Source organism: Epargyreus clarus, unplaced genomic scaffold (genome assembly GCF_041222505.1).
Source record: "Epargyreus clarus isolate Ecla_fem2 unplaced genomic scaffold, WU_Ecla_fem_2.2 ptg000018l, whole genome shotgun sequence".
In the NCBI taxonomy this organism is placed as follows: Eukaryota; Metazoa; Arthropoda; class Insecta; order Lepidoptera; family Hesperiidae; genus Epargyreus; species Epargyreus clarus.
This window is the reverse complement of record NW_027332226.1, coordinates 13358547-13382858: the sequence shown is the minus strand read 5'-3', so window position 1 is coordinate 13382858 and position 24312 is coordinate 13358547. Positions and strand designations below refer to the sequence as shown.

Sequence of the window (24312 nt, the reverse complement as noted above, 5' to 3'; positions counted from 1 at the left end):
TCGGTATCAATGTGGATGATGTCTACTATAGTAAATATCTATCCGATTTCTGCACTTAAATGATTTAATAAATTAACTTGACCAACAAGATATTATTTATTATAACCTTTTAATCCCCTGACATTTATGGATGGTGTAAAAGTAGATATAATCAGATTTTTACTTTGAGAGAAATAAATTATTCATGTAAAGGGTAAGAAACACGGGTCGAATTAACGTAATTCATATTATTAAAAACTGCTTACTTTCTGGAATTCGTGCAAACAGATCTCCATTGACCTCTGTGCAGTAACTGCACTCTACCAGCGAGGATTGAGGGTCCGTCCACCAGTCGAATATCAGGAAACGGCTTCTCCACATTTTCAGGCTCTTCCGTGCTAGTAAATGTTATTCGTCTTTGTTGATCACCCTGAAATAATAAAAAAATATTTTTGAAAATCTTTAAAAATCTAATAATAACCGCGTTCATATAGTTAAGTTAAAGTTAAAGATAAAATGTGATTTTTATCTTTAATTTTATCATAGAGATTTATTAATTTAATAACTTAAGTCAGATGTACGTGATTCGCATAACTATCTGAATTTTAGAATTCAAAGATCTAGCCATAGATTCATCTAGCAGTAGTGGCTGTTTAGTGTTTATCTAAGTATTAGTTATACAACAAAATCAATCGACTACTGAATCTATACAATTTGTTATTCCGCTTTCACGTAAATTAAGGCACGAATTCCATTTTCATTTTAGTTTACCACAATACAAAGTTAACGCAATGTAGATATTGCGAAGTGGCGATTGCCATGGAACAGAAAAAACAAGTCTTTTCTATGGCGATTGCATCCTACGATTGTTAACTAATCGATGTCGGTCTTGAATTGACGGAAATAGGATGTAAACAACGGGCATTTGTAAATAATACAGTATGACAATATAATGGGACTTATGAAACAAAACGAACCACTTAATTAATACTTAGAGTGCAAAAAAGTATTTGAAAATAAAATCGTGGACGCTTTCGACATCTATGCATGCATATTAGAATGAAAACCTACTTCCCTGGGTGGAAATCAAGCGGTTTATTTTGCAAAAAAAACACTATTATTGCGACATTAAATAGAGTCGAAGTATAAGGATCAGATTTAGTAAATTATTTTACTCGAAATAAACAGATTAATTTCAAAATTTTTATTCTCAATAAAAGGTCATAACTTTAGAAATTGCCGCGGACCCGGTCCACTGCCCTTAAAATATGCCGATGCGCCCTTGCACTTCACATATATGGCTTCCGGGCTTTTGAGCCATTCAGGCCGTCACGAGTCGCTGCCGAACGCACTGCTAAATTATACCCGGCATGTGTTACGGTTTACGGTCCAGTTGCAAGGGTACTGTACTGGTAATTTGTAGACCTTCCCACAAAACGTTAATATTTTTTCTATTCACTACATGCTCTTTATCCTGTGTTAAATAATAATTAATGATATAACTTCACAAAGAAAATACATTCCTAATTATTGTGGTCCTTATCATCATAATTATTATGTTAATTATGGCATCATACAATTGGGTACTTGACAGTTATAACAATAAAATATGAAATATGTTGCATATGATAGCTTATAAGTAAACATAAATTATGCAGTATTTCGTTTATTTTTTAATACGTTCTAAGTATTTTAATTTTTAAAAAGAAATTTTCGATTTTTTATCTGTGGATTTTAAATCCCAAAACGGCGACAGTGCTGCCTCAAATGTCATGTGACGTCACTACATCGAAACCAAACAAGACAAATAATAATTAAATCGTTTGCTGTTAGAGTTGGTTGAATTTATAATATGTTGTGAACCGAAATGAAGCCATACTATATTAAAGCTGATAGCGTGAACCTGCTTAAAGAATCTCCATATATGCAGTGCAATAAATCAAAATGGATACAAAAACTTCCGTGAGATAACCTATGGAAATATCAAATAAACAACGTAAGTAAAACATTCTTTATATTTACATTTAATCATATCGGACAATTAAAACATTTCTTAACTGACTTCAGACAGAAGAAAGGTTAAGTGCTTATTAAGATTTTTTTAAATATACTTATATTCTTATGTGAACTGTTTTAAGGTTATTAATTGGTTATATTTATATTTACAGATCTTCCCGACAATCGTATAGTGACGACGTTATAGAGTATGTGCAGTTTAAGAGGAAGGCAAGTTTGTGTTTCATGAAAAGTAAAAGTTGTCCTGAACACAAGGTACATCAATGAAAATGAAAATGTGATGACTGTCCTGCCTAGAAGAAGTGAGGAGCCAAAAGTTTCGAAAGTGGGCACCAGTCTGAAATACATAAAGTAAAGTACACGGGAAATAGTACTTCTTTACTTGCGTAACCTACCCAACAAGATGAAGGAAGAAAAGTGACCATACAGTTCCTATTATTGCATTGCAATTTAATTCTGAAAATGACAGTGATAAAAATATATATCGATTTGTTACGGAAAATAATTTTAGTAATGAAGAAAAGCAGACACGCAAGCAGCACAAAAATTTAGCTTAGGTGATCTGTAGTAATTATTGTAACTGTAACATATGATAAATATATACAAAAGTTCTACTGTGTGTACTCACTAATAGAACCATATAAACCAAATAAACAAAGAAATCGGTTAATAAAATACTAATATTAGCAAATCATGTATTTTTAATTATACAGTCCTGTAACTTAATCAGTGCACATGCACCATCAATAATAACACAGTCATGAAATATTTTAATTGTGTCCTATTAATTACAGAATGGGCCCTTAAAATAGAATTCTCATAGACGTCTTATAATTCTATTCTTATCATAGACATCTATATAATATATTAAATATATGAATACTTCCACTTGCTGTTTTGTTTTGATTACGTCCCGTTCCAATGATTTGGAATTGACGAATCACTCGAGAGTTACTAAATTTATTCCTTTTTTTCAATAATACTTCTCTTACATAGATAGTATAAAATGTCATTGCTTGCAAACAGAGGATTTAAACATATAAGAATCTGCAAGTTCTTTAACGTTTATGAGATTTGGGTTTAGGAACTTGTATAAGCAAATTTGTTAGGATATTTAGCGATCGTACTTGAACACATCGTCACTGCACACGCCTTGTAATTTGACATTCTTGCAATTGTACTAATAAAAGTTAAATAATTCCCAAGATTTCCCCTGAAGTATGTGTAGCGTCGAAGTTTATTTCTATATTTTCAATGTGTTGACGTCACGCTACGAAATGACACTTGACCGCCTGTTTTGGCGTAACGTTCCGTTTACCGTAATAAAAATATGTTTTTTATTAATAAATAGCCCTTTTTTCGAAAAAATGATCAATGAAAGGCATATATAATACGTATATGAATTCATTAAAACAGTTTCCCAAAAAGTGTCAAGTAGCCAATTTTGTTTAATTTGTTTCTCAGGCCGAAAATGAATAACAACCGCCCTAAGCATTAAAAAAAAAAGCGCGCGAAAATATATTCACGACGTTTTGAAAACAATCGTATTTTATCTATGTATTTTAAATGTAAGTTTTAATATTAAATTGATGTAAAATGGTACTTATTATAATAATTTGAAGTTTTAGGTATATTTTATTATTTCAATCCGATGTTGTGAATATTAAATTGAATAAATCAATCAATCCAACGTATAGGTAGGCATTAGGTAAGGATTTACAAGGATTAGGTAAGAAATAACAGAATAATTTCGAAAAAATAAAATAAAAGGAATTTTCAAATTTCATAAGTGACTTTATGATTAAGGTCAGAAAAACGGAGAAAGTCTTTCAATGTATAATATTGTGTAACCACAAACTTAATGATGATGCGTCACGAATGTGGACACGTGAAAATTACAATGAAAGTAAAATTCTAATTTTACCATTACATTACTGGAGAAATTATCCCACCTTCATCACTGATGCTTCCAATCAACAAGTAGAGGTGAGGTAACAAATAATAACGTGAGTAACGGTACTTGTTTATTTCCTTTAATACTTGCTTATTAATTGTGTTGGCAAATCGTGACAAATTATATAAGTCGCCACAAGTCAGCCACAATGTCTTTCAAAAGTTATTCAAAGACTCTCATTACATAAATTCAATAAGCTAATAAAATCAAGCGCTCATAGTTCCAATCCTGTAATAAATAAATGTCAAGAAATAATATTGCATATAAGAAAAGAGAAAGCAGATGTATCAATTTATTATTAAGAAATATAGATTCGGACACGGATATTTTTTCAAAACTAAAAGAAAAAAATCGCAATAGTAGTGAACGATATGAGAATCCAAATCCCTAGAATTCAAACTGGAGGACCTCCTAATTGGAAGACCATTCATATTCTACAACTCAAGATATTCAGCCGGGTGGGAATTTATCTGATCAGGGTTTCATTGTCTAAAAGGTCTTTTAAAATTGTCCACACATTGTTGTACAGTTTTTTAAGGCAGGTCGTTGCGTCCGTTAAGTCGTTCCGCCCGGTCGGCTCCAGTCCGGCAAAACATAAAAAACCTCATTAGGTTCGTACGGAGGACGAGACAAGGACGTCATGAAATGTATTGGAAAGCGGTAGGTATGACTCAGAAACGAGGTCGTTGTATCAACAAGTATGTGTCTACGTTCAAATTCTGTTGTAAAAGGCGATTGTCGTTCTCCCGTCGTCGCGTCTCGCTAGCGAGATAGATTTCAGCTTTTAGCGTTAAGTTCCTACCTACTTTTCCTTTAAGAATTTCGAAATTTACATATTATAACGTGTATATTAATCATTTAGGATAAAATACTTTAATGATTAGTTCTGACGATTCAAGCTGCAATTTTGGCTTCATCAGACTAGGATTATCTTTGAATGGTTCTTTTTAGCCTTGTCTTAGCTTCATTGAACTTAATGGTGAACTTCGTCAGGCGTCCGTTGGGATTGAAGACTGTGGTCAAGAAAAATCCAATTTATATGAAGGCAAAAGTAGTTTTAAGTCTATCATTTACAATAATTCTGGGTAAATGTGTAAAACTACCGTCAAAATCAATACCCAAAGTCCAGAACTAAGGCTAGCTAGACACAATGGGTATTAAATTTAAATGTTAATAAGGGAGCCATTTTTAATATACTAAGCTATTATCTTGCGTGGACCACATAACAAAACAACATTAAGCAATCGTTACACATAAGCACTGCAAGCGACAGTGCGAGAAGTTTTTGTGCACATTCGATCAACTCGCTTGATAAATGATCGCACCATGATGGAACGCTTTTTATTAATATTCGACCGGCTCTCACAATTCGATCTACTAGTCTTATATTGATGTTATTACCGGCGTGTTGGTCATGTATGGTATTCAAATTAGATGACTGATTGGCAATATTTACAAGTTTCTTTTTTAGTTCTGTCGGGAGAGGAAAACCTTGTTAAGTTTAGAGAACTAAGACTGTACAATGTTACAAACATTTGTGTTCTTGTTTTTACATTTACTTACGGTACGATGTGGAGATTGTGTTCCTTGGTCATACACACATTTTTTATGGAATCTAGTTTAAATTATTTTTTCTAATCGTGAAGCAATTGTTCGTATACCAGACCATAGATTTGAATATATAGATATCTATTATCATTGAATTTAATGTTACCATTTTATTACATGTATAGAAAACAAGATTATATGGCCGCCCAAAGCGGATTCCTTCACATTTGTAATGTTTAGTGCGTCGACTTCCGGCGTACAAAGAATATGACGTTAACACACGTGACGGAGAATTTTAAGCATGCGTGGACAAGGGAATTTAATTCAGTGGCCTTCGGTGTATTCAAATAGTAACGTATCTGAATTCTCAATAACGGATCTTTCCATGTCGGTACAATATAAATTATTAAAACTATTTGGCTTAACATCGATCAAATCAATATGCTAAATCAGTTAGAGAACAAGCAAACATTTTCTAATTTTGACGTCTACTTGTGATTGGGATAGTAGATATAGATACTTCTCATGTTTAACCTCAATCACGGTTGTACTGATTTTTTATCCCTATACATTTATTATTACTTTATACATATATTATAGTAAATCTGCATTCCCAAGTCTCATGACGACATTGGACCACAACACAACACTACATACAACTACAACTCTACACACAAGGACCAGAAGACCCTTACACTCTTTATTATATTAAATTAATTGTAAGTTTGAGTACTTGTCTATAAACTAGAGCGAAGAAACGCCTGTTAATTACTAGGCGACAAATTAGAGAAATTTTATTAGCCGTTTCGCTGGATAAGGGGGCCGGCGAAGCCATGTTTCCGCTGATTTCTCTGCTAATCTTAGTTGTTTCTAGATAGAAATTAAAGACAATTTGTATAAGGGCAAGAAATTTAAATAAAACATTGTCTATTAATAAATCGATTGAATTTTATAATTAATGATTACCTACGCTTTCTTGCACGATAATAACAGATATACCTACTCACTAGTCCAAAGTCTATCCAAAGATACTGAAAAGTCCTGTAAGTACATGTAGTTGTAGTACCTTTTAGTCTTGATCAATTTTACAGATGATTTGAATAATTACATCGAAAAAATAGGGTTACGAAATATTGAAAAAACGTGCACGCAATTTAGGAAACCAAATCCGAAAAACAAAATCCTTTTGAATGACGGGAAATAAGCTATTTTGATGGTAACGAAATACCCCTTCATTGTCCCATTAGAGTCGCTTATTTTTAAAACAATAGCCACGTTAGACCGGGTGTTTTGCAAACAGATTTAACGGGCCAAAATAATATACTGCAACGGATAATTAAGGTCAAGAATAAACCTCTTATCCAGGACTAATGAGAGTTTGGCAATCTATTTTTATCGGGAGTAAACGCTGCACCTGATCATTGATGATCAACTGAGATCGACCTCAGAAGTTTTGTCGTATATGGTCAGTACAGTAACTGTTTTTAATTCATATTTCAGGCTTTGTGTTATATCCATATAGAACCTTACCTTGAAAATTACATTACGGGCATTTTTTATTTATCCAGGGTAATTCAGTGTTCGTTTCTCATGTTCATGTAAGTTATACCAAACTTTTAGTAATAGTTGTAGGTGGATAAGTACTTGTAATTCAATTCAACTAATCCACAATGCTTCTTCAGTCGTATAAAGTGACACTTTTTTAAGCGCTATGTTAATCGTTGTAAAATCAGCGACAAAGCGAGAGACAGTGTCACGGTGTCTGATGGCGCAAGCAGAGCGCGACGAGATATCATTTCCGAGCCAAATGTTTGCTGATACCAGACCTAGGTACCACGAATGAATGAAATTTCTACTTTGTTTTGCAACCTATTTACTTGTGCAGTCGGATGTTTATTGTTTAATGCATTTAGAGCAGACAATGCACCAGTCCTTCCGGTATTTATATTTGAACTTGATGAATTCGAGTGACTATGTATGAAAGAGTAAATTGTTATGAGCTTTTTATGTTTTCATGTAAAAGCTACATAATGGGCATAAAGTACGTTTCCTATCTACTCGAATGTTTGTCTGAAAGTCTATCAATTGATTTATTCAATTTTGAAGTTATGTTCTCGCAAGTTTTTTTAAAGGCTGTGAAAATCACAGTTACTTTTAATTTGATATGTAGACTTCGATTGCACTTGTTTATTTCTATAGATCGTACAGACTAGAGATTCAACTAGTAAGATTCAAACCTTATTACCTGCCAAGTCATTACAAAACTGGCTCTACAGCTCACAACGGGACAACGTCCAGAAATAGCTAACCAGTCCTAGAAGAGTACCTACTAGGTTGTAAGCAATGTCACTCCGCAAAACAATCGAATCTTGCAAAGTTCTACATGCCCGATATCAGATTTAAATATTTGGTTAGCTTTTATTTTGGAGACATATTGCTTAAGAAATCGAAACTGACACTAATTCAAATGTCTGCTTGCTTTTTTTAAGTCCGTGGTCATAATAAAATAACTGAATATAAAACATACCTACTGCAGTCACTAATATGATGTTTATTTATCTTACAGACTATATAATTTGGATAGACCGATAATAAAACTCCACATTTGTCTTTTCTTGCCTATTTCTTTACTTTCTACGCTATAGCGACATACAAAATTGTTTTCAATGGGATACATTACATGAACATAAATGTTTTCAAATAATAAAAAGGTTTTCAGGTAGGCATTAAGTTATCCGCATATTATGGGTACCTATAGCATAAACTCACAAGAGGACTGCGGGCTGAGCTGGATAAGCTACTTAAACAAATTAAACTTAAGATATATAACGTATGTTCTATCGGCAGCATAACACGTAACAGCAGAGTACGTTAGAAAGCATATTTTTACAGTTAATCGTTCAGTAGAATAGAATAAAGCACGAGTTGTCACAAAGGAACAGCACGATTCACGTCCCGCTGCGAGGGCGAAGTGATTCGTGATCGTGAATAAAGGATTTCGTGATTTTTAGAACGTGATTTTCCTCGTGCTGTTGAACTTAATAAACTTCTATTGCTTACCCTATTGGATTATAGAGTACGGACTTTTATTACACGATCGTAATTTTTAAACTGAAGATGGTACAATTTGTACCAATTAAGATATATGTGTAGGTAACATAAAATGTAGGTGAAAGTTCCAAAATGTCCATATTATTTGGATTACTAATCAAACCTTTATCTTGCGCCATAAAATTATGTGCGTTTTTTTTTTTTTTTTTTTTTATAATATAAGAATAGCAGACGAGCATGCAGTCCACCTGATGTGGCTACTGCCGCCCATGGACATCTGTAATCAACCCCAGATAGGATTAGATATTCCTACCTGAGGTCGGCCACAGATGCGCCGCTACCCCTGAGGACTAAGCTGGAATGCCTCGGAAAAGTATGTCTCCCTCACACCCTTCAAACCGGAACACAGCAGCGCCTAACACTGCTGTTATTAGGTAGAAATAGGTGTGGTGGTGGTGCCGCAGGAGTTGAACCACAAAGGGTTCTACCACCTTTCGTGCGTTCAGGAAAATGTTTTATATTTCGCGTTTTAAAACATAAAACCTTCCCACTCATTTATTTTCTTAGATTCCTCCACTATGTAGATGGTAACTTAAACTCGTATTTTCATGTGGTGTAAAACTCATCGAGTACATATTATCCTTAATATTTACCGCCCTTAGTATCCAGATTCTACTACGATTGTAGTCATGAAATAGTACCATTTTTTTTGTTATCGAGGGGGAAACCTCCAAAAGGTACCCAGTGCCGTGGGAGCGACACAGAGTTATGTGGGACTCGTAGGGGGCTCTGGGGTCTTCTAAGGAACGCAACTGGAGCCCTCTTAGCGCGTTGCTCCGTCGGGCTCCGCCCAGGTGAGCTTGACGCTCGCCACACCTCTGGTGCGTAAGACGGTACGCGACCACACATACAGCCGTCCTTCCCGGGGCCACTGGCCGGGTGGTTCGAGCTACCAGTCTTGTTACCCGCAACCCCGGAAGCCCCCTTTTAGTCGCCTCTTACGATAGGCAGGGGATACCGTAGCCCTATTTTAGTCCCGGAACTACAGGGACCATGCAATAGTACCTACAGTTAAAGAAAAGAAATAGCTGTGAAATCGATGAATGAATCATTCAATTTTAATCAAAAAAAAATATTACGAATTAAATACCATAAAGGTGAAACTTATGATATCATTTTGTATCCGTCAATTTCCGCAATGTTTTGGACACCTTGTGCTTGTGGGCAGTATTTTAATTGCTTAAATTTAAATACGAGCCAGTGATTAATACGTCTTTAATAATGCTGAATCACAAAACTGGTTCTTATTTTGATCACTATATCTACTAAAAAACTAGTTAATTCATAAAATCGTTCATAAATAAGAGTATGTCAAGTACCCACCCAACCACGTATATGTTTGATAAGAAACAATAATATAGCAATATTTCTGAATTAGTGAACGATATATAGCAGGTATGGATGTCATGTTAAATCAAACTATGACTACATTTAATTTAGCTTAAATTGAATTTAGCTTTGCTTTCCATTTGCAACTATTTCTTTTTGGACCCACATTAGGTGCACCCATAGATAAGTATTAATATCTCACCGCCTTATAATTGAAGGAATAAATCGCTGACAATGTGTCAGCCATTCAACGGCTGTCATGGTGTAATTTACGCGGAACGATGCCGTCATGAGCAGTTAAGTTGTACATAAACACGAAATCGAAGAATAAGTGCGGAGAAATATCGTTTCATTCGTAAATGCTCTAAAAATTACATTTTTTTAATATATTTCAAATACGAAAATAGATGACAGTGACAATTTGAATTGTCAAAACTGGTTACATTTTGTTAGGAGTGAGCAATCTTTACTAATCTATGGGTGCACCTAATACAATATGTATATCGTAGACCTTTTGTTCCTTCATAGCTTTACTGGACTTATATAATGCATTAGCTGAATTCTGAACATCCGTTAGCACCAATCTCCTAGAGCTGATTGCAACGATTGAGGATGACAGGTTGATAAACGATATACGACAGCGAATACAGGACGACGCTCTTACGAAGTGCGGTGTAAGACGCACCTGCAGTTAGTAGAAGTGTCGGACATCCGTTGACTATATCCGTGGATCTAAATTGTTATGTCCGTTTGGATACGTATCCCTGATTGGAGACAATTGGTATCAAATTAAACCGTTATTCGATCGTTTTAACGTCTTTTTTGAGAGTGAATCGCCTTAATATAAACATTACAAACACAAAAACATAGTGGGCAACAGGTTACATGCTCTACATAGTTTTAGCACCTTGGTATAAGATCACGAAACCATATATAGTTTGTAATTAGGCACAATTTATAGGTTAATTGAAGCACTAAGTCGGAAGTCTTTGTGGTTCGATTGTGACCAAAAAAGAGTGTTAATCGCTATTAGTGTTCTTCTTTGATAGGTGTGGTAAGAGGAAGACAAATACTACATAGAACAGACAAACAGACAGTTCTCAGGAGTAGCAAGTAATGTATGTGGCTCTACATTAGATTTTGGTCCTACTTGGAGTTGATTAAATATTTCATTTGTGCAGGTAGCGAACCAATACTACTGGCATCACTACGTTGATTTCCTGCGCATGTGTTATTGTTATACAATACGCTTTGTCCTGTCGATGTCTGGGGCATTATCAACACGTGTTGTAGTGTTCCCGACTCAACGTCGGGATAGTAGTATCACTTAAACCCCATTTGGCTCGCTCACGCACCAACACGCCCGTACTCACCGACGGTCTAGCATGACTGCCCCCACACAGTCCGCTCTCATTCCGTGTCGTATGCGCTCGAGACAAACTACCCACAATATGATACACTACATCTCTCCCCTTCTTTTCATTTTTTTTTTTAATATAATGTATGTGCCAACGTAATTGACTAACGCAATTTAATGCAAACGCAATTAATAGCTCACAGAGAGAATGCCGCGATTGGATGTAAACAATTCTTCTTCTTAAGCTCTTGTCCCAGTGGTCGTCGTCATTATGTGGTCCTAGTGGCACGCTTAACAATACGCCACTGTTTTCTCTCGTTTCCGCCTTCTTGGTGCATTATTGTAGTGGGGCATTCACTATAATCTTAATCTGATCTTGATCTACGACTTGACAATGTAAACACAATTTAATACAAATAGGCTTGACACAAACTACCCCAAGTTCATATACTACATCTCTCCCCTTCTTTATTTTAACGCAATTTATTGCATAATTAATTCTTTTTTTTTTTTTTTTATCTAACACAACATCGTCATCTACGCCGTTCCTTTGCTACGTGGAGAGAGTGTCGAGTGATGCTCGGATTTAGTCAGACCATCTTAGTATACGGCCTTTTGGGCGCTTACCTTGCCAGTAATCTTCAGTTCTTCCAGGTTGTTTCAGTCTTTTCCGGAAATGTGACCAAATAACTCCAGTACTTTTTAAAAATATATGGAAGAGAGTCTGGTATGCACATTAAGCTCTCAAAGAATGGAATTGTTGATACAGGATGCAATCCAAGGTATATCCAACCAGTTCAGGGAATGCAGGGAATATGCAACCGTCCATGTCTCTGATGGTTTCTGAACCGTAGTTAAATATGGAGAATACTACTGAATTCACCCATGTCATTTTGGTTTCCGTCTCCAATTTTTCCATATTCTTTGTAGCAGAGTCATCCTACGTATTTCCTTTTCACAAAAGCCTGTATTGCTAATATTTGAGTCCAGATAGATACAATTACTGTAACTTAATGCCAATGCAGTCGAATGCCACCGCAATTCAATATCAACGCAATTTAATGCCAATACAATTTAATCCCAACGCAATTTCAAGCCAACGCCATTTAATGTCAACGCATTCTTATGCCAACCCAAACACAATTTAATGTCCACGCCATCTAATGTCAACGCATTCTAATGCCAACCCAAACACAATTTAATGTCCAAGCCGTCTAATGTCAACGCATTGTAATGCCAACCCAAACACAATTTAATGTTCACGCCATCTAATGTCAACGCATTCTTTTGCAACGCATTCATTATCACCGCAATTTAATGCCACCGCAATTGCATGTTGGGATTAAGATCAATTTATATCGCAAGTCAATGCAGCGTCAGCATACCTTTCTTCTCTCTTCCTGCTTTTTGTTATTTTTTTTTCGAACCAAAACTTCCGTCTTTTTTTCCGACTGGTCCTTGATTTTTTTTTTTTTTTTTTTACAAGGTATAAGTCAACTGTCGATCGTTCCTTGTGCTTGTACCTCTAGCTTAAAGTATGACTGATAGCAGCTGTCTCACTGCACGTATTATAACAATTTACCATTGAAAAGGAAGTAAGAAACCTAAAGTGTTCTCATTTATATTAACTACACTTAACTATATAGCAAAATGAGTTCAAAGAACTCTGAGCGCAGCTGACCAAGTTTATCTGTTTACACGATGAGACCGAATAAATGCCCTAAACATAATTATAATTTGTAAGTAATATAAACTTATAAGTGCACAATGTCACTCACCGAAAAGCCACTCGTTAATTCATACTGTACCATAATATATAATGTCTCTTGCCTTACCGAGACCCGGTCCACGCCCTACGTAGACAGAATCCAAATTTAACAAATGCTGCCCATCGTTTCGTCCATGGCAAACACAGATCAAATGCCGTCACAGCACTACCAATGAGCTCAAGTCTTACTCACGTGACCCTAGAAATAGTCTAACGTTAGGTTAGACAACCAATGATGGCAAGCGCAGCCTTCAATGTGCCCGTGTCGCGTTTCACCTGTCCGTTAGTGATATTCGGCCTATTACCGATCAGTTATAGCAAATCGGCTATATCAAATGTTCCAAATATAACCAGGGATACAAAACTCACAAAATTCACAGCTCGCGAATTATACGAAATGTATACTTAAGTATTACCCTAAATATTATGCCAATAAGCATTATTACTTACTTATTTATCAACACTTTTTTATAGTTGTCACCATCACATCACTATTGCATGTTGTTTTATTTTAACCGTTCATTTTAAAATACTGCTTAAGATTTTTTCCAACAACTCCACTCAATTCTGTGCCTCAATTTATTACAAAAATAACAAGACATACTGTCAAACAAAGTACATTTAATGTCAACAATGTAAATTTATATGTTCGTTCTATTGAATTGACTCCTTGTACAATTAACTTATAATTTACTAATTTAACCACGAGTTAGCGTCACCTCTGTTAATGAAACAGTTTACTCATTTACAAATACCAAGTGTGATTTTTTTTTTTTTAAAGTTTAGATCAAATTGGAAATATGATTAACGTTCGCGATCGCTCAGGAAATTAGATAAAACCAAGATAGCTCAAATATATTATCAAAATATACAATATATTTATAGCAATGCTCTAAAAATCGAGACATAACCCCAAAGTAACACTGATTGTACATTTTGTCTAAAGTCTTAACCAAACCAAACCAAATTATTAACGTTTCGTAAGTGTTACCTACCCGCTTCCAAGTACATATATAAAATAACATACGGTACTGTATCGCCAGTTCTCTCCCCCTTTTTTCCTGGCACGCCCCAACACGTCTATATGACTCTCTACGGCCCGCGACTTCTCTAACAATCGTAAATACGAGTATGTCCCGCAACAATCCCCATGATTACGGAACACTCTGAACCTGAATTGTAACAAAATGGAAATATATCACCTGAATCCAAGTTCTTACATAGCTGTCATCTCACAGATGCCCATCTGCTATTCGGTAAACAACCTAGTTTATTCTGCGCCAGATGTTTCATTACGTAGATGCGAGGAACTTTCGCAAGCAACAACTTCCCGGCAGAAGCCCACGAGGCCATAGGACCGGGTGCCTACCAATAGTGTACTACAGCAACTCGCCCTGAAACTCCACGCATCTAGTCCTGCCATGATTGTGCAAAGTGATTAAGTACACAGGGCCACAGAGCGGGCATTGACAAGATTTCGATATTAAAAATTCCATTCCGCTTCACACTAATAGTATCTTAAACTGACTGGCGTTTGACATATTATGTTTCAGTACAATTCATTACCAATTACCAATTGGTAATAAGTCATAGATCACACCCCTCGTATCAACGTCCGGTCTACTACTACTATAAACTTACATATCTTTATGATTAAACCATCCTACAATTATCGCGGTTCCGCACAATTTGCCTTACGTAACTCAGTAGTAATCAGTATTACTAACTATGATTACATATAGTAATCAGTAATTATAACTACAGATTACAAAAAGTAATCGTAAAAAAAAAAGTAGTTAAACATTTTGATTACTAACTACCAATTGTAGTTGCAATCACAATTATATGATTACTTTTCATAACTACATATTTAAAATGATGTTGGGCCTTTAAAAATCGTATATACGAGCGCGAGCTCACGCGTTCAAGTTTATGTACCTACTTGTGGTTTGCTAGGTAGTTAGTCAAGAGCCTGTTAGAGCGAAAGTGCAGCGTTAAGTCCCACCACCAAACAGACCATAGGCGGCATAGGAATCAAACCCACACCTTCGGGTTTTAACTCGGGTGGCTGTACAGGCTGTACTCTTATTCCACGTTTTACTCGTATTTCATTGCAAAATATAAATCCATAGAATTCAAATAATCAGTAGATATGACCACTAGATTTTAGCAATCAAATTAAAAGCTACATCATGTAGTCTGATCACTGTAGTTGAGTTATGTTACGATCAAAAGTAGTCAACTACAATGCAATCATAACTACATGCAGTTAGGCACCCCAGTCGCAGTTAGTAACCAGATTACAAATTGCAGGTAACAACTACTCTGGTATCTAATTCTAATAACCTCTTGAAATTTATTTCGATAACCTTATATAACCTTTTTAGATGTCTTTGTAAGCAATCGATCAACTGTTCCAAATTTATTGGAATGTACCTACTTAGTATATAGTATACCTATGACAGATTTATGACTTTATTTATTAAATTCACTTCTAGATTTCATTTGCATGTTAAAATATTATTTTTTTGTAACAGTCACTCCTAGATTTAATGACCACACGCGACCTGTATATTATATTTTATATTACCACATATTTATTACACATTACTTAAGTGTATTTTACTACTATTTGTCATAAAAACAGACAAAAACAATAACATTAATTATATTCCAATGTACATAGTCTCTTTAAGATTTCCATTTAGGAGGTAACTTTTGAACAATTTTTTCAAATCAATGGGGAACAACTCAAAAGTAATAATTATTTAAACTTAACCTGTTCATACAACGTGACAAAGCAGCTAACACGGCGAATGTCATATGTCTGACACAAAAGGGTAACTACGCGGTAAATATACTGATACACATTACACACCTACCCCACGCACTGGGCTGTGCTGGGCTGTGGGCCGGGCTGTGTGGGTGTGTACGACTACCACTATGGTTTACTCATGGTTTACTGTAAAAGTTTTACCTCTTTCAAATTACATTATTCAAGTAACGTATATAATTTACTAAACTATCAATTAAGTTTTATCTAATGACGTATGAAGTATTATGTTCTCAATGTATTACTTCCTCCCCCATTGATTAAAAAATAAACATTCTACTTACAGTCAAGTGATTCAGTTTTATCCTCGTCGCCATTATGTAGTGTTCCCGACTCAACGTCGGGATAGTAGTATCACTTAAACCCCATTTGGCTCGCTCACGCACCAACACGCCCGTACTCACCGACGGTCTAGCATGACTGCCCCCACACAGTCCGCTCTCATTCCGTGTCGTATGCGCTCGAGACAAACTACCCACAATATGATACACTACACGTGTCATTAGCTATGCAGATCCCCGGAAAATTATCTTTACGAGTATCATACATACGAGTTCATCACAGAACTCCTTATCGTTTAATTTCTGTTATAAGCAGTTTTAATATACAAGACTGGCAGATTTTAATTGTTTAACTTTTTCCAAAAAAAGTATTAATTTAATCACTGATCAATATCATTATCATATCGGATATTTCATTTCATTTCAATAACCGTTCTAACGGAATGTGAATCTAGGCAGATCGTATATCTTATAATATATTACCTATACAAAGTTCATTCCTTCACCTTTTCGTTTTAATTTGTAATAAATGTCTTTGGCATTTATTGCATTGTTCTCACAGTAACATTAAATGAGGTTCACGTTTATACATTATTCAATCAATTCGTGCAAATCGAGCACGAAATGAAAGATTTCTGCATGAAGTGTATCGAATTAAGACGAATTTTATCTATCTTCAACAAAAAAATAAACGACAACACATTCCAAGAACTTAGCTTTCTAGGTAGCTTTTGAAAAAAGAAAATTAATATCCATGTATTACCTATTATTCTAAATGCATATACATATATTTACGTGAAATCATATAGTAAAATTCTTTCTTATAATTCTTTCTGTTTGTTAAGCTTAATAGAATTCCTAAAAATATAATGTTTTACAGTAAATAACATTGGCTTACTCTAAAGATACAGTTTTCTTGTGCAAAAGACATATAAGTATGTATTTCGATGAAAAGGAATTAACCTACCACATTATGTAATTATTGTCACCTAGTTCAATTTCTGATAAGCCCTCATTCGTCACGGCTTAGTTACCACACTGTAGTTTAATAGCAGCCATATAGAGCGAAAGAACGTGACCTCAAATACAATAGTCTGCCACCATCAAGTCTATGACATCAGTCACAATTCACAAATAAGGTAAGGTCTTTGTATACACAATGTGACCTACGGTTTTGGGAGTAACCGTAAAAGTCGTAGATTAATCGATGTCTTCGTGATTCGAGTTATTATGGGTATGGGTATGGGGGACTCTGGGTATTATTTTTGTTATTTATGAACTTAGTGAACAAGCACGCAGCCCACATTATATATGATGATGTCAAGTACTTAAGTAGCTACTGCCGCCCATGATGATGGACATCGGCAATCGACCACAGACAAGACATGATTCCCTCCTAAGGTCAGCCACAGATTCGCTGCTACCCCTGAGGGCTAAGCTGGAGTACCTCGGAAATGTGTGTATAATACCACACCATCAATACCACACACAACATCACTTAACACTGATGTTATTAGGCAGTAATAAGTGTGGCGATGGTAGCGCCGGATTCAAACAAAGGGTTCTACCAACTTTATTCTACCTGATGGAAAGTGGTTACTGCCATCACTGACATCTGTAATGAGTCTCAAGTTAGTGTCCAGGCACGACAACAGAATTAAGAGGCCAGCGACAGATGCGTAGCTAGCCCTAAGTACAAAGTTGGAACGCCTTGTAAAAGTTTCTTCTGGTTTGAAGAGGTGTGATAGGGCATATAAATGCTTTATAATTAAATAAAACAAACAACGCGTTGTGGTCAACAATTTTGAATTTAAATATTTAAATAGTATAATCCCGTATAAAAATTCATAATGAATATAGTCTTCGTCGATTTTTCAAAGCCTGTTTCAAATGATTTATGAGACATCATTGTTGGTACCTTTTCACAACTTCTTGACTCCCACGGACTGGTGACCACAAACCGATGCGGTTGTCTGCCGACAAGATCGCGATACCACCAGCCATTGAACTCACTAAGGCTGTTAAGTAATACTTCTTGGCAGTAAAGTAAGTAGCATGAAATTTTATTAATTTCAGTTTTTAGCTTCTACAACTTAGAACCGAGTTTAGCATTTGCATGTTTATGATCATTGTGTATGTGTTATGAAAATTTATGTAGATATTGTAGAACAACTATTTGTAGATCTTCGTTACAAAAAGTAGAATCCAGGTCACTTTGTAGTTACAAGGTTTTCGATGGCTATATACTAAGAATATTAAGCAGGAAAATAATAAGGAAGACTATGAAAGCGAACATAATTTCATAAGGTCAAGTTCAAGTCGATCTCGCATACGCAGGCTTCCATAGTAGGTAATTACTTATTACCAATTACACTGGTCAACACTGTGTTTGTCACAGTGGTGATTTTTTTTTATGTTGGCAACCCTTCATTAAAAAATATTATTTCCCTCCAATCATGTCCAGTTTTTTGTGACACCTATAGATACATTTCTAGCCTCTAGAGATGGCGATTCTTTTCGAAAAAGATCGATTCGAATCGAAGTGTAATAAATCGATTCCCAAAAAAACCAGGCCCAAAGAATCGATTGTACGAAATCGATCTTCGATCTTTTCGGCTAGAAAGGGCGAAGATAGCGAAAAAAATTCATCAGGACCAAACAAGCACTGAAATACGTATGCATGTGCAAAAAATGTCTATACCACCAAAACCAACATCGAAAAGATCGACTTTCGATTTTATAGGATGAAAGATCGATTCACTGAATCGATCCATTACTGGAGATTGATTAAAATAATAGATTTTGGGCCAAAAGATCGATTCATCGATTAATCGATTATCTGAGATCGATTAATCGAATGTCGCTATGCCTTCTAACCTCAAAACGCATTTTTACAAGAAAAACTTTATTTCGGCAACTGTATAACTACCTACTGTATTTCACTAATTTCCATTTTATATCGCTTTGGGGTGTAACATGTCTTTAAAAATACACATGCTGCACTCTCATTTGGATTTCTTTCCCACAAATTGGGGTGCTATGAATGATGAACAAGGCGACAAGTTTCATCAGGACATATCTTCAATGGAGAAGCGTTACCATGTAAGAAGATTATTGTTGTAATCTTAAAAGAGACCAACCAGATGCTAAATATTCTCGAAAATAACATTTATAAATTGTACGTTTAACAATTACTTCTTTAAGTGTAGCATTTTTTTCTTAATATACCTATAAAGATATTAAATATATGTTTCTATATCACAAGGATACCTGACGTGTCATTTTTTTTTCCTTGATGTATTATTGTTTGTAAGCCCTAGTATATTCAAAATTTGTCATAACTTTCCGTGTGACAAAAAAAAATTGTTTACCAGTGTTACCTAACTCAAATCAACAAAAACGCCTTTTAGTCCGATTTGATTAAGTAAAGTATGTCCCTAGTTGCCAGTTACAGCGTATAACGGATTACGGAATGCATTAAATAATATCGTTTATATAAGTTGTTAAACTACTCGTTATCCGTTACAACTGCTGCTACGTAGACGGTTTATCGTGAAGAATCAAGTTACATAATATCGGATTATGAATGAAGTGGCTGAATTACATGCCATTCAATAGGGATTTGAAAATGTCTGGATCGTTACCATTCGGTAAAATGTTAAATTTATTCAAATGTTAATATTGTGTAGCTGCCAACAAATTGTCGATCGAAAATCCAAAACACAAAAAAAAATTGATTAGGTATAGTGTTTCTGTCGAAAAATAAGAAAAAAATCGAACCGAATCGAAACCAAAACGAGAATTTCCATGATTTTAATGAAATAAGTAAAATAATGAAAGTCGATAAAAAAGGAAACATTAAATTTCTGTGTGCCTACTCGTAACAATTTCATTAAAATAAGATAATTTTCAGTGAACTGCATTATTATTTAGGTAAAATTCAAGTTTTTCGCAATAGACCTAATAGTGGGACTAATAAGTTTAATATGTCTATTTATACATTTAATATGTTTTACCAGTAGCCAAGGTTCATGGTGTAATTAGAGCCTATCGTGTTCACACGAGTCTATAGATAATAACACGAATTTGATAGCCATCTCGAGCCAATGGACTAGTTTCAAACAATTATATCTAGTTCTGACCAACATCTATTGATTACAGGCTACTGGGTTTTGTATTTATAAAAGCTATGCTTACTATAACTATGTATGTCAAATATTAAAATACACCGTTAAAAAAATATTAACAAACCGGTATCAACTATGAACTCAAACAAATGTTGCAATTTGGCAGAGTTGTTATCATAGTAAGCTTAGGCGCAGAGGATTGTAGCTTCGATTCCAAGCTAGATAAACATCTATATGATGAGTTTTATTTATGTTCAAGGATGTAACAACATAGATAATATAAATGTGGGTTATAAATATAGAAAGTTTCAATTTATTTGTCGTTTTAATGATTGCAGATTTTCATTGATTAGGGAGCAGATTATTAGCATGAAAGCGATGCACTATGTTTATTTTTCAAGTTTTATGATGTAGGTTCATGATGGGTCGAAGTTAGAACTAATGATTCTGTTTTTATATTGTTGGCATGAGTTCTTCTCAAATTATATCGATGATCGTGATGATATGTGATCATATATTTGGACATAATATATAGATGAAAGGAACATTTTTTAAAAAGAAACCGTATAAAAGATATGGGAATTAGATACAGTAGCAGATAAAGTACATGCAACAAAACTCTATCGTATATATAACAAACATTACAGTCTGTAACCCAGTTACGATTGTGTGCGCGACCTTTAAATTTTTGAACAATAGGTTCGTTAACTTTTACAAGACAAGTAACCAACAAGTAAGCGAGCAGGTACCTTGAACTCAGTTAAATTTGACCTATGTATGAAGTCGGTTAAAAATTACTTGGGATGATTATCTATTTCATTTTTAGGTACCTAACAATAGGAACTATAATTATATTTCACTTACTATACTAAGCAGTGATAGTCTCGTGGAATGATAGCCTTTATGATTTTTCAAAGTTATGTGCTTTTTAGAAATTGATTATCACTACTTTAACTTATAGTCATTTGGTTTTCCTTGGTTCAAAGAAAGTGTTTACCTGGAAAAAATCCGGGAGTTTTACATTGGTATTGAATTTTTTGAATTGGTTTGAAAGGGGGTGTATTTTGATGCAATTTTTCCGTGTTTCAAGTTCGCCACGTCGTATCTTTGCCGCTTGCGCTGCCATATTAAGAATAGACATGAGATTAATCCGTATCAAAACATAGTCGACAGATGTTTCTAAGAACACACGTATGTATCATTTCGAAACGGATGCAAAGTGCAAACAGTGGCTGATAAAACATAAACAATGTCGTAAAGGAAGTAACACGACACTGTGAATAGCCACTTATCAGATGACTAACCACTTCATAGTGATAACGGGTAAGTCATAATTGGGAGACATTGCGCCTTTTAATAAAATCTCTTCTAATTTCTACTTCCGTTGTTTTTCCTAAACGCCGCATTCGTCATATTTTTAAGACTAAATGTAATGATAAGGCAAATTGGGTTTCTGATGAAAACAGTCACGATCGCCTATTGACATTTGGAATACGTGGCGCCTTATGTCAGCTTAAGCCTTAAGTCAGTCCATCGTGACTAGGAAAGAACTTCATTTCACACCTTGCTCGTCAAGTGATCCACAGTAAGAAAAAATGGTTCTTGTGTGCCTTAAATTTAATAATACTGATTCTACGTCATAGTTAATAACCAGCACATGATTCAAATATATAATTATCATTACCTGTACTATCTTGCAGATGATTATCTAATTACATTAACTTCGAGGGAGTAAATTGTTTAACGAAGCTTAGCATAACTATTGTCTTTATTTATTAGCAGACAGTCTTCTCAGCTGAGACAGCGTCGCCCATTGGTGTCAAGGGTACATATTATCTGATTCATCGATTTGAATACAACATATATCTCAATAATATAGGTATATGTTTATGTAATCATGTTGTTTGACCTTCCCATTATGCATGTATTTGCTAGTTTTGTGACTTGGGCGTCAGCAAAAACGTAGCAAACAAGAAAGTAAGCGGAACTATTGGAACGTAATTTGCGCGAGACCTATTGGAATCTGATTCCTTTATAGTAGTTAATTTAATTAATTAAATCATGAGTAAGTTAATTGTTATGTCTGATATTTTCGAAATTAAAATGCCGATCACCTGACTGACAACAATTACAACTACTTATCATAGTGAAAAAATTGGTAGAAAGTAGCATTATAAACGTATTATCCAAGAAATAATATCTGATTTATAATTCAACCTACATTCATTACAAAAACGGTCTAAGCGTACCTATTCCGGTTTCTGATAAGAATTAATTGAGCGAAAAGAAATCGTATTAAGGTGAAACTATTTTCTTCCAAAGATATTTATGGGTAAAGTAAATAACGTTTTAACGTAAACGAAAATAACAGACAGTGTTATTAAAATACCGACCATGTGATAAGTACTGGATGAATATCTGTAACCACAAGAGTTCCAAATTTCAAAAGGTAACATTTCAAAATTACCTAAGATAATGATACAATAGCTATAGTTTAGCGTAGCTTTATAGCAATTAGGCATCTTCTAGAAATAGGAGATGTACCTTGTAAGTGATAAGTATAAAACCTTAACAAGACGCACGCGCACCATGCCACTGGTCATCACTTCTGCATTCTCATACGTGATTCATTATATGAGTCACCATCACCAAGCCAATGATGTGTGACCATTGAATGTGGGAGAAATTATTGCTCACTAAAAACAGTAGACTTTCCCATTATAACAGATTTTTCTCGAAGCATTACTGATTCTAATTGATTAATGGTATTTGAATTTATTAGATTGTTACCAGATTCCAATGAAATCGATCCTATAAGAGTTAAGTAGCCCACAAATATAATTTTCTAGTTATTTGAAGAAAAGTAGTGGATATGAGAACAGATTTAAGTCCACGCTTATGGGACACTGTTATTATTTTGAAAAATAATAATACCAGAATCAAAAGATGAATTTATAGGTAAGTCATGTTAATTTGCTGATCTTGTGGCTTTCTATAATGAGGTTTTTATTAGACCATCATCACCGTTAATACCACATGTTAGGACTATCGATAACTTGGAGACATAACATTAGATGAAAGATTATAATAACCGGTTATAATTATTGTTCTGTTTCTTGAAGGAACAACAATATAAGCCGCTCACGCAATATAAAACCGATTGCAAACCACAATAGGTATTGTATTTTCTGATGCTAATTAGTCTCGTGACTATTATCAATTACCACATTGATTACTTTTAATCCTATATGTACAGAATGAATCATAGCAAGAATTTAGTCTCCATGGCGTTAAGTGTTAGATATTATGGCCTGTGCATCTCACATACCTCACTGTTGTATAACATTACCATTTTAATAAGCACTTTAATCTATTAATTATAGGTAATTTTATAAAACTTGTTTAAAACATGCATTCAATGTCAACCACAATGTCTTGTGCTTATATTAAAAGTAAAATTTACCGTTACTTATATCTTATGAATATTAAACGGTAACTGAATCAAGTCTTTATGTTTTATCTTAATATCTCAGTTAAGTATATTTAATCTTATTAAAAAAAATCTAGAAGCAATAGGTTTTTCGTTGAATTTATAGTTACAAACGACTGAAAGTACCTATTATCAGTGTAAAATTGAACTTAACTTCATCCTCGACTATTTTATAGGTAGGTATCTTATAACTATCTGAATTGTACTAGTAGTCCTACTGTAGGCACTTATTAGTTCTTGAAACCACTGACTGCACGTAGATAATGAAGCACTTACTGCACCATAATTGCTAACGCGTCATTCATTGCAACATGCCAATGATTCAGAGAAGGCGCCGGTACTCAAGGTTAACTATACTATTAAAGGCATTTAAAGAGAACAGGAGGGCCAGTCAACCGCAACATAACTGTTACCAAAACAACGGTTCCTAGCTAGATCACGGAGTTTAGAGATAACAGGTCATTCACTTAAGATGCAGGTGCAGGAACTTTAGCTACGGTAATATTGGATCGCATAAAT

General features: G+C 34.7%; 1 protein-coding gene and 1 long non-coding RNA gene across 3 annotated transcripts in view; one reads left to right on the top strand and one right to left on the bottom strand.

Annotated features, from left to right (window-relative positions):
* The window catches only part of bark (C-type lectin domain-containing protein bark beetle), a 44645-nt gene that overhangs the window by 15675 nt on the left and 4658 nt on the right, over positions 1-24312 (bottom strand). For both annotated transcript variants that reach the window (XM_073082765.1, XM_073082766.1), the window contains exon 2: positions 246-409. In XM_073082765.1, the coding sequence (XP_072938866.1) occupies positions 246-409 (164 nt within the window). The remainder of the gene's footprint in view (positions 1-245; positions 410-24312) is intronic.
* Positions 1590-2888, top strand: LOC140749652 (uncharacterized). The gene is made up of 2 exons (XR_012103111.1): positions 1590-1975; positions 2148-2888. It is a non-coding gene; the product is annotated as an uncharacterized LOC140749652 (long non-coding RNA).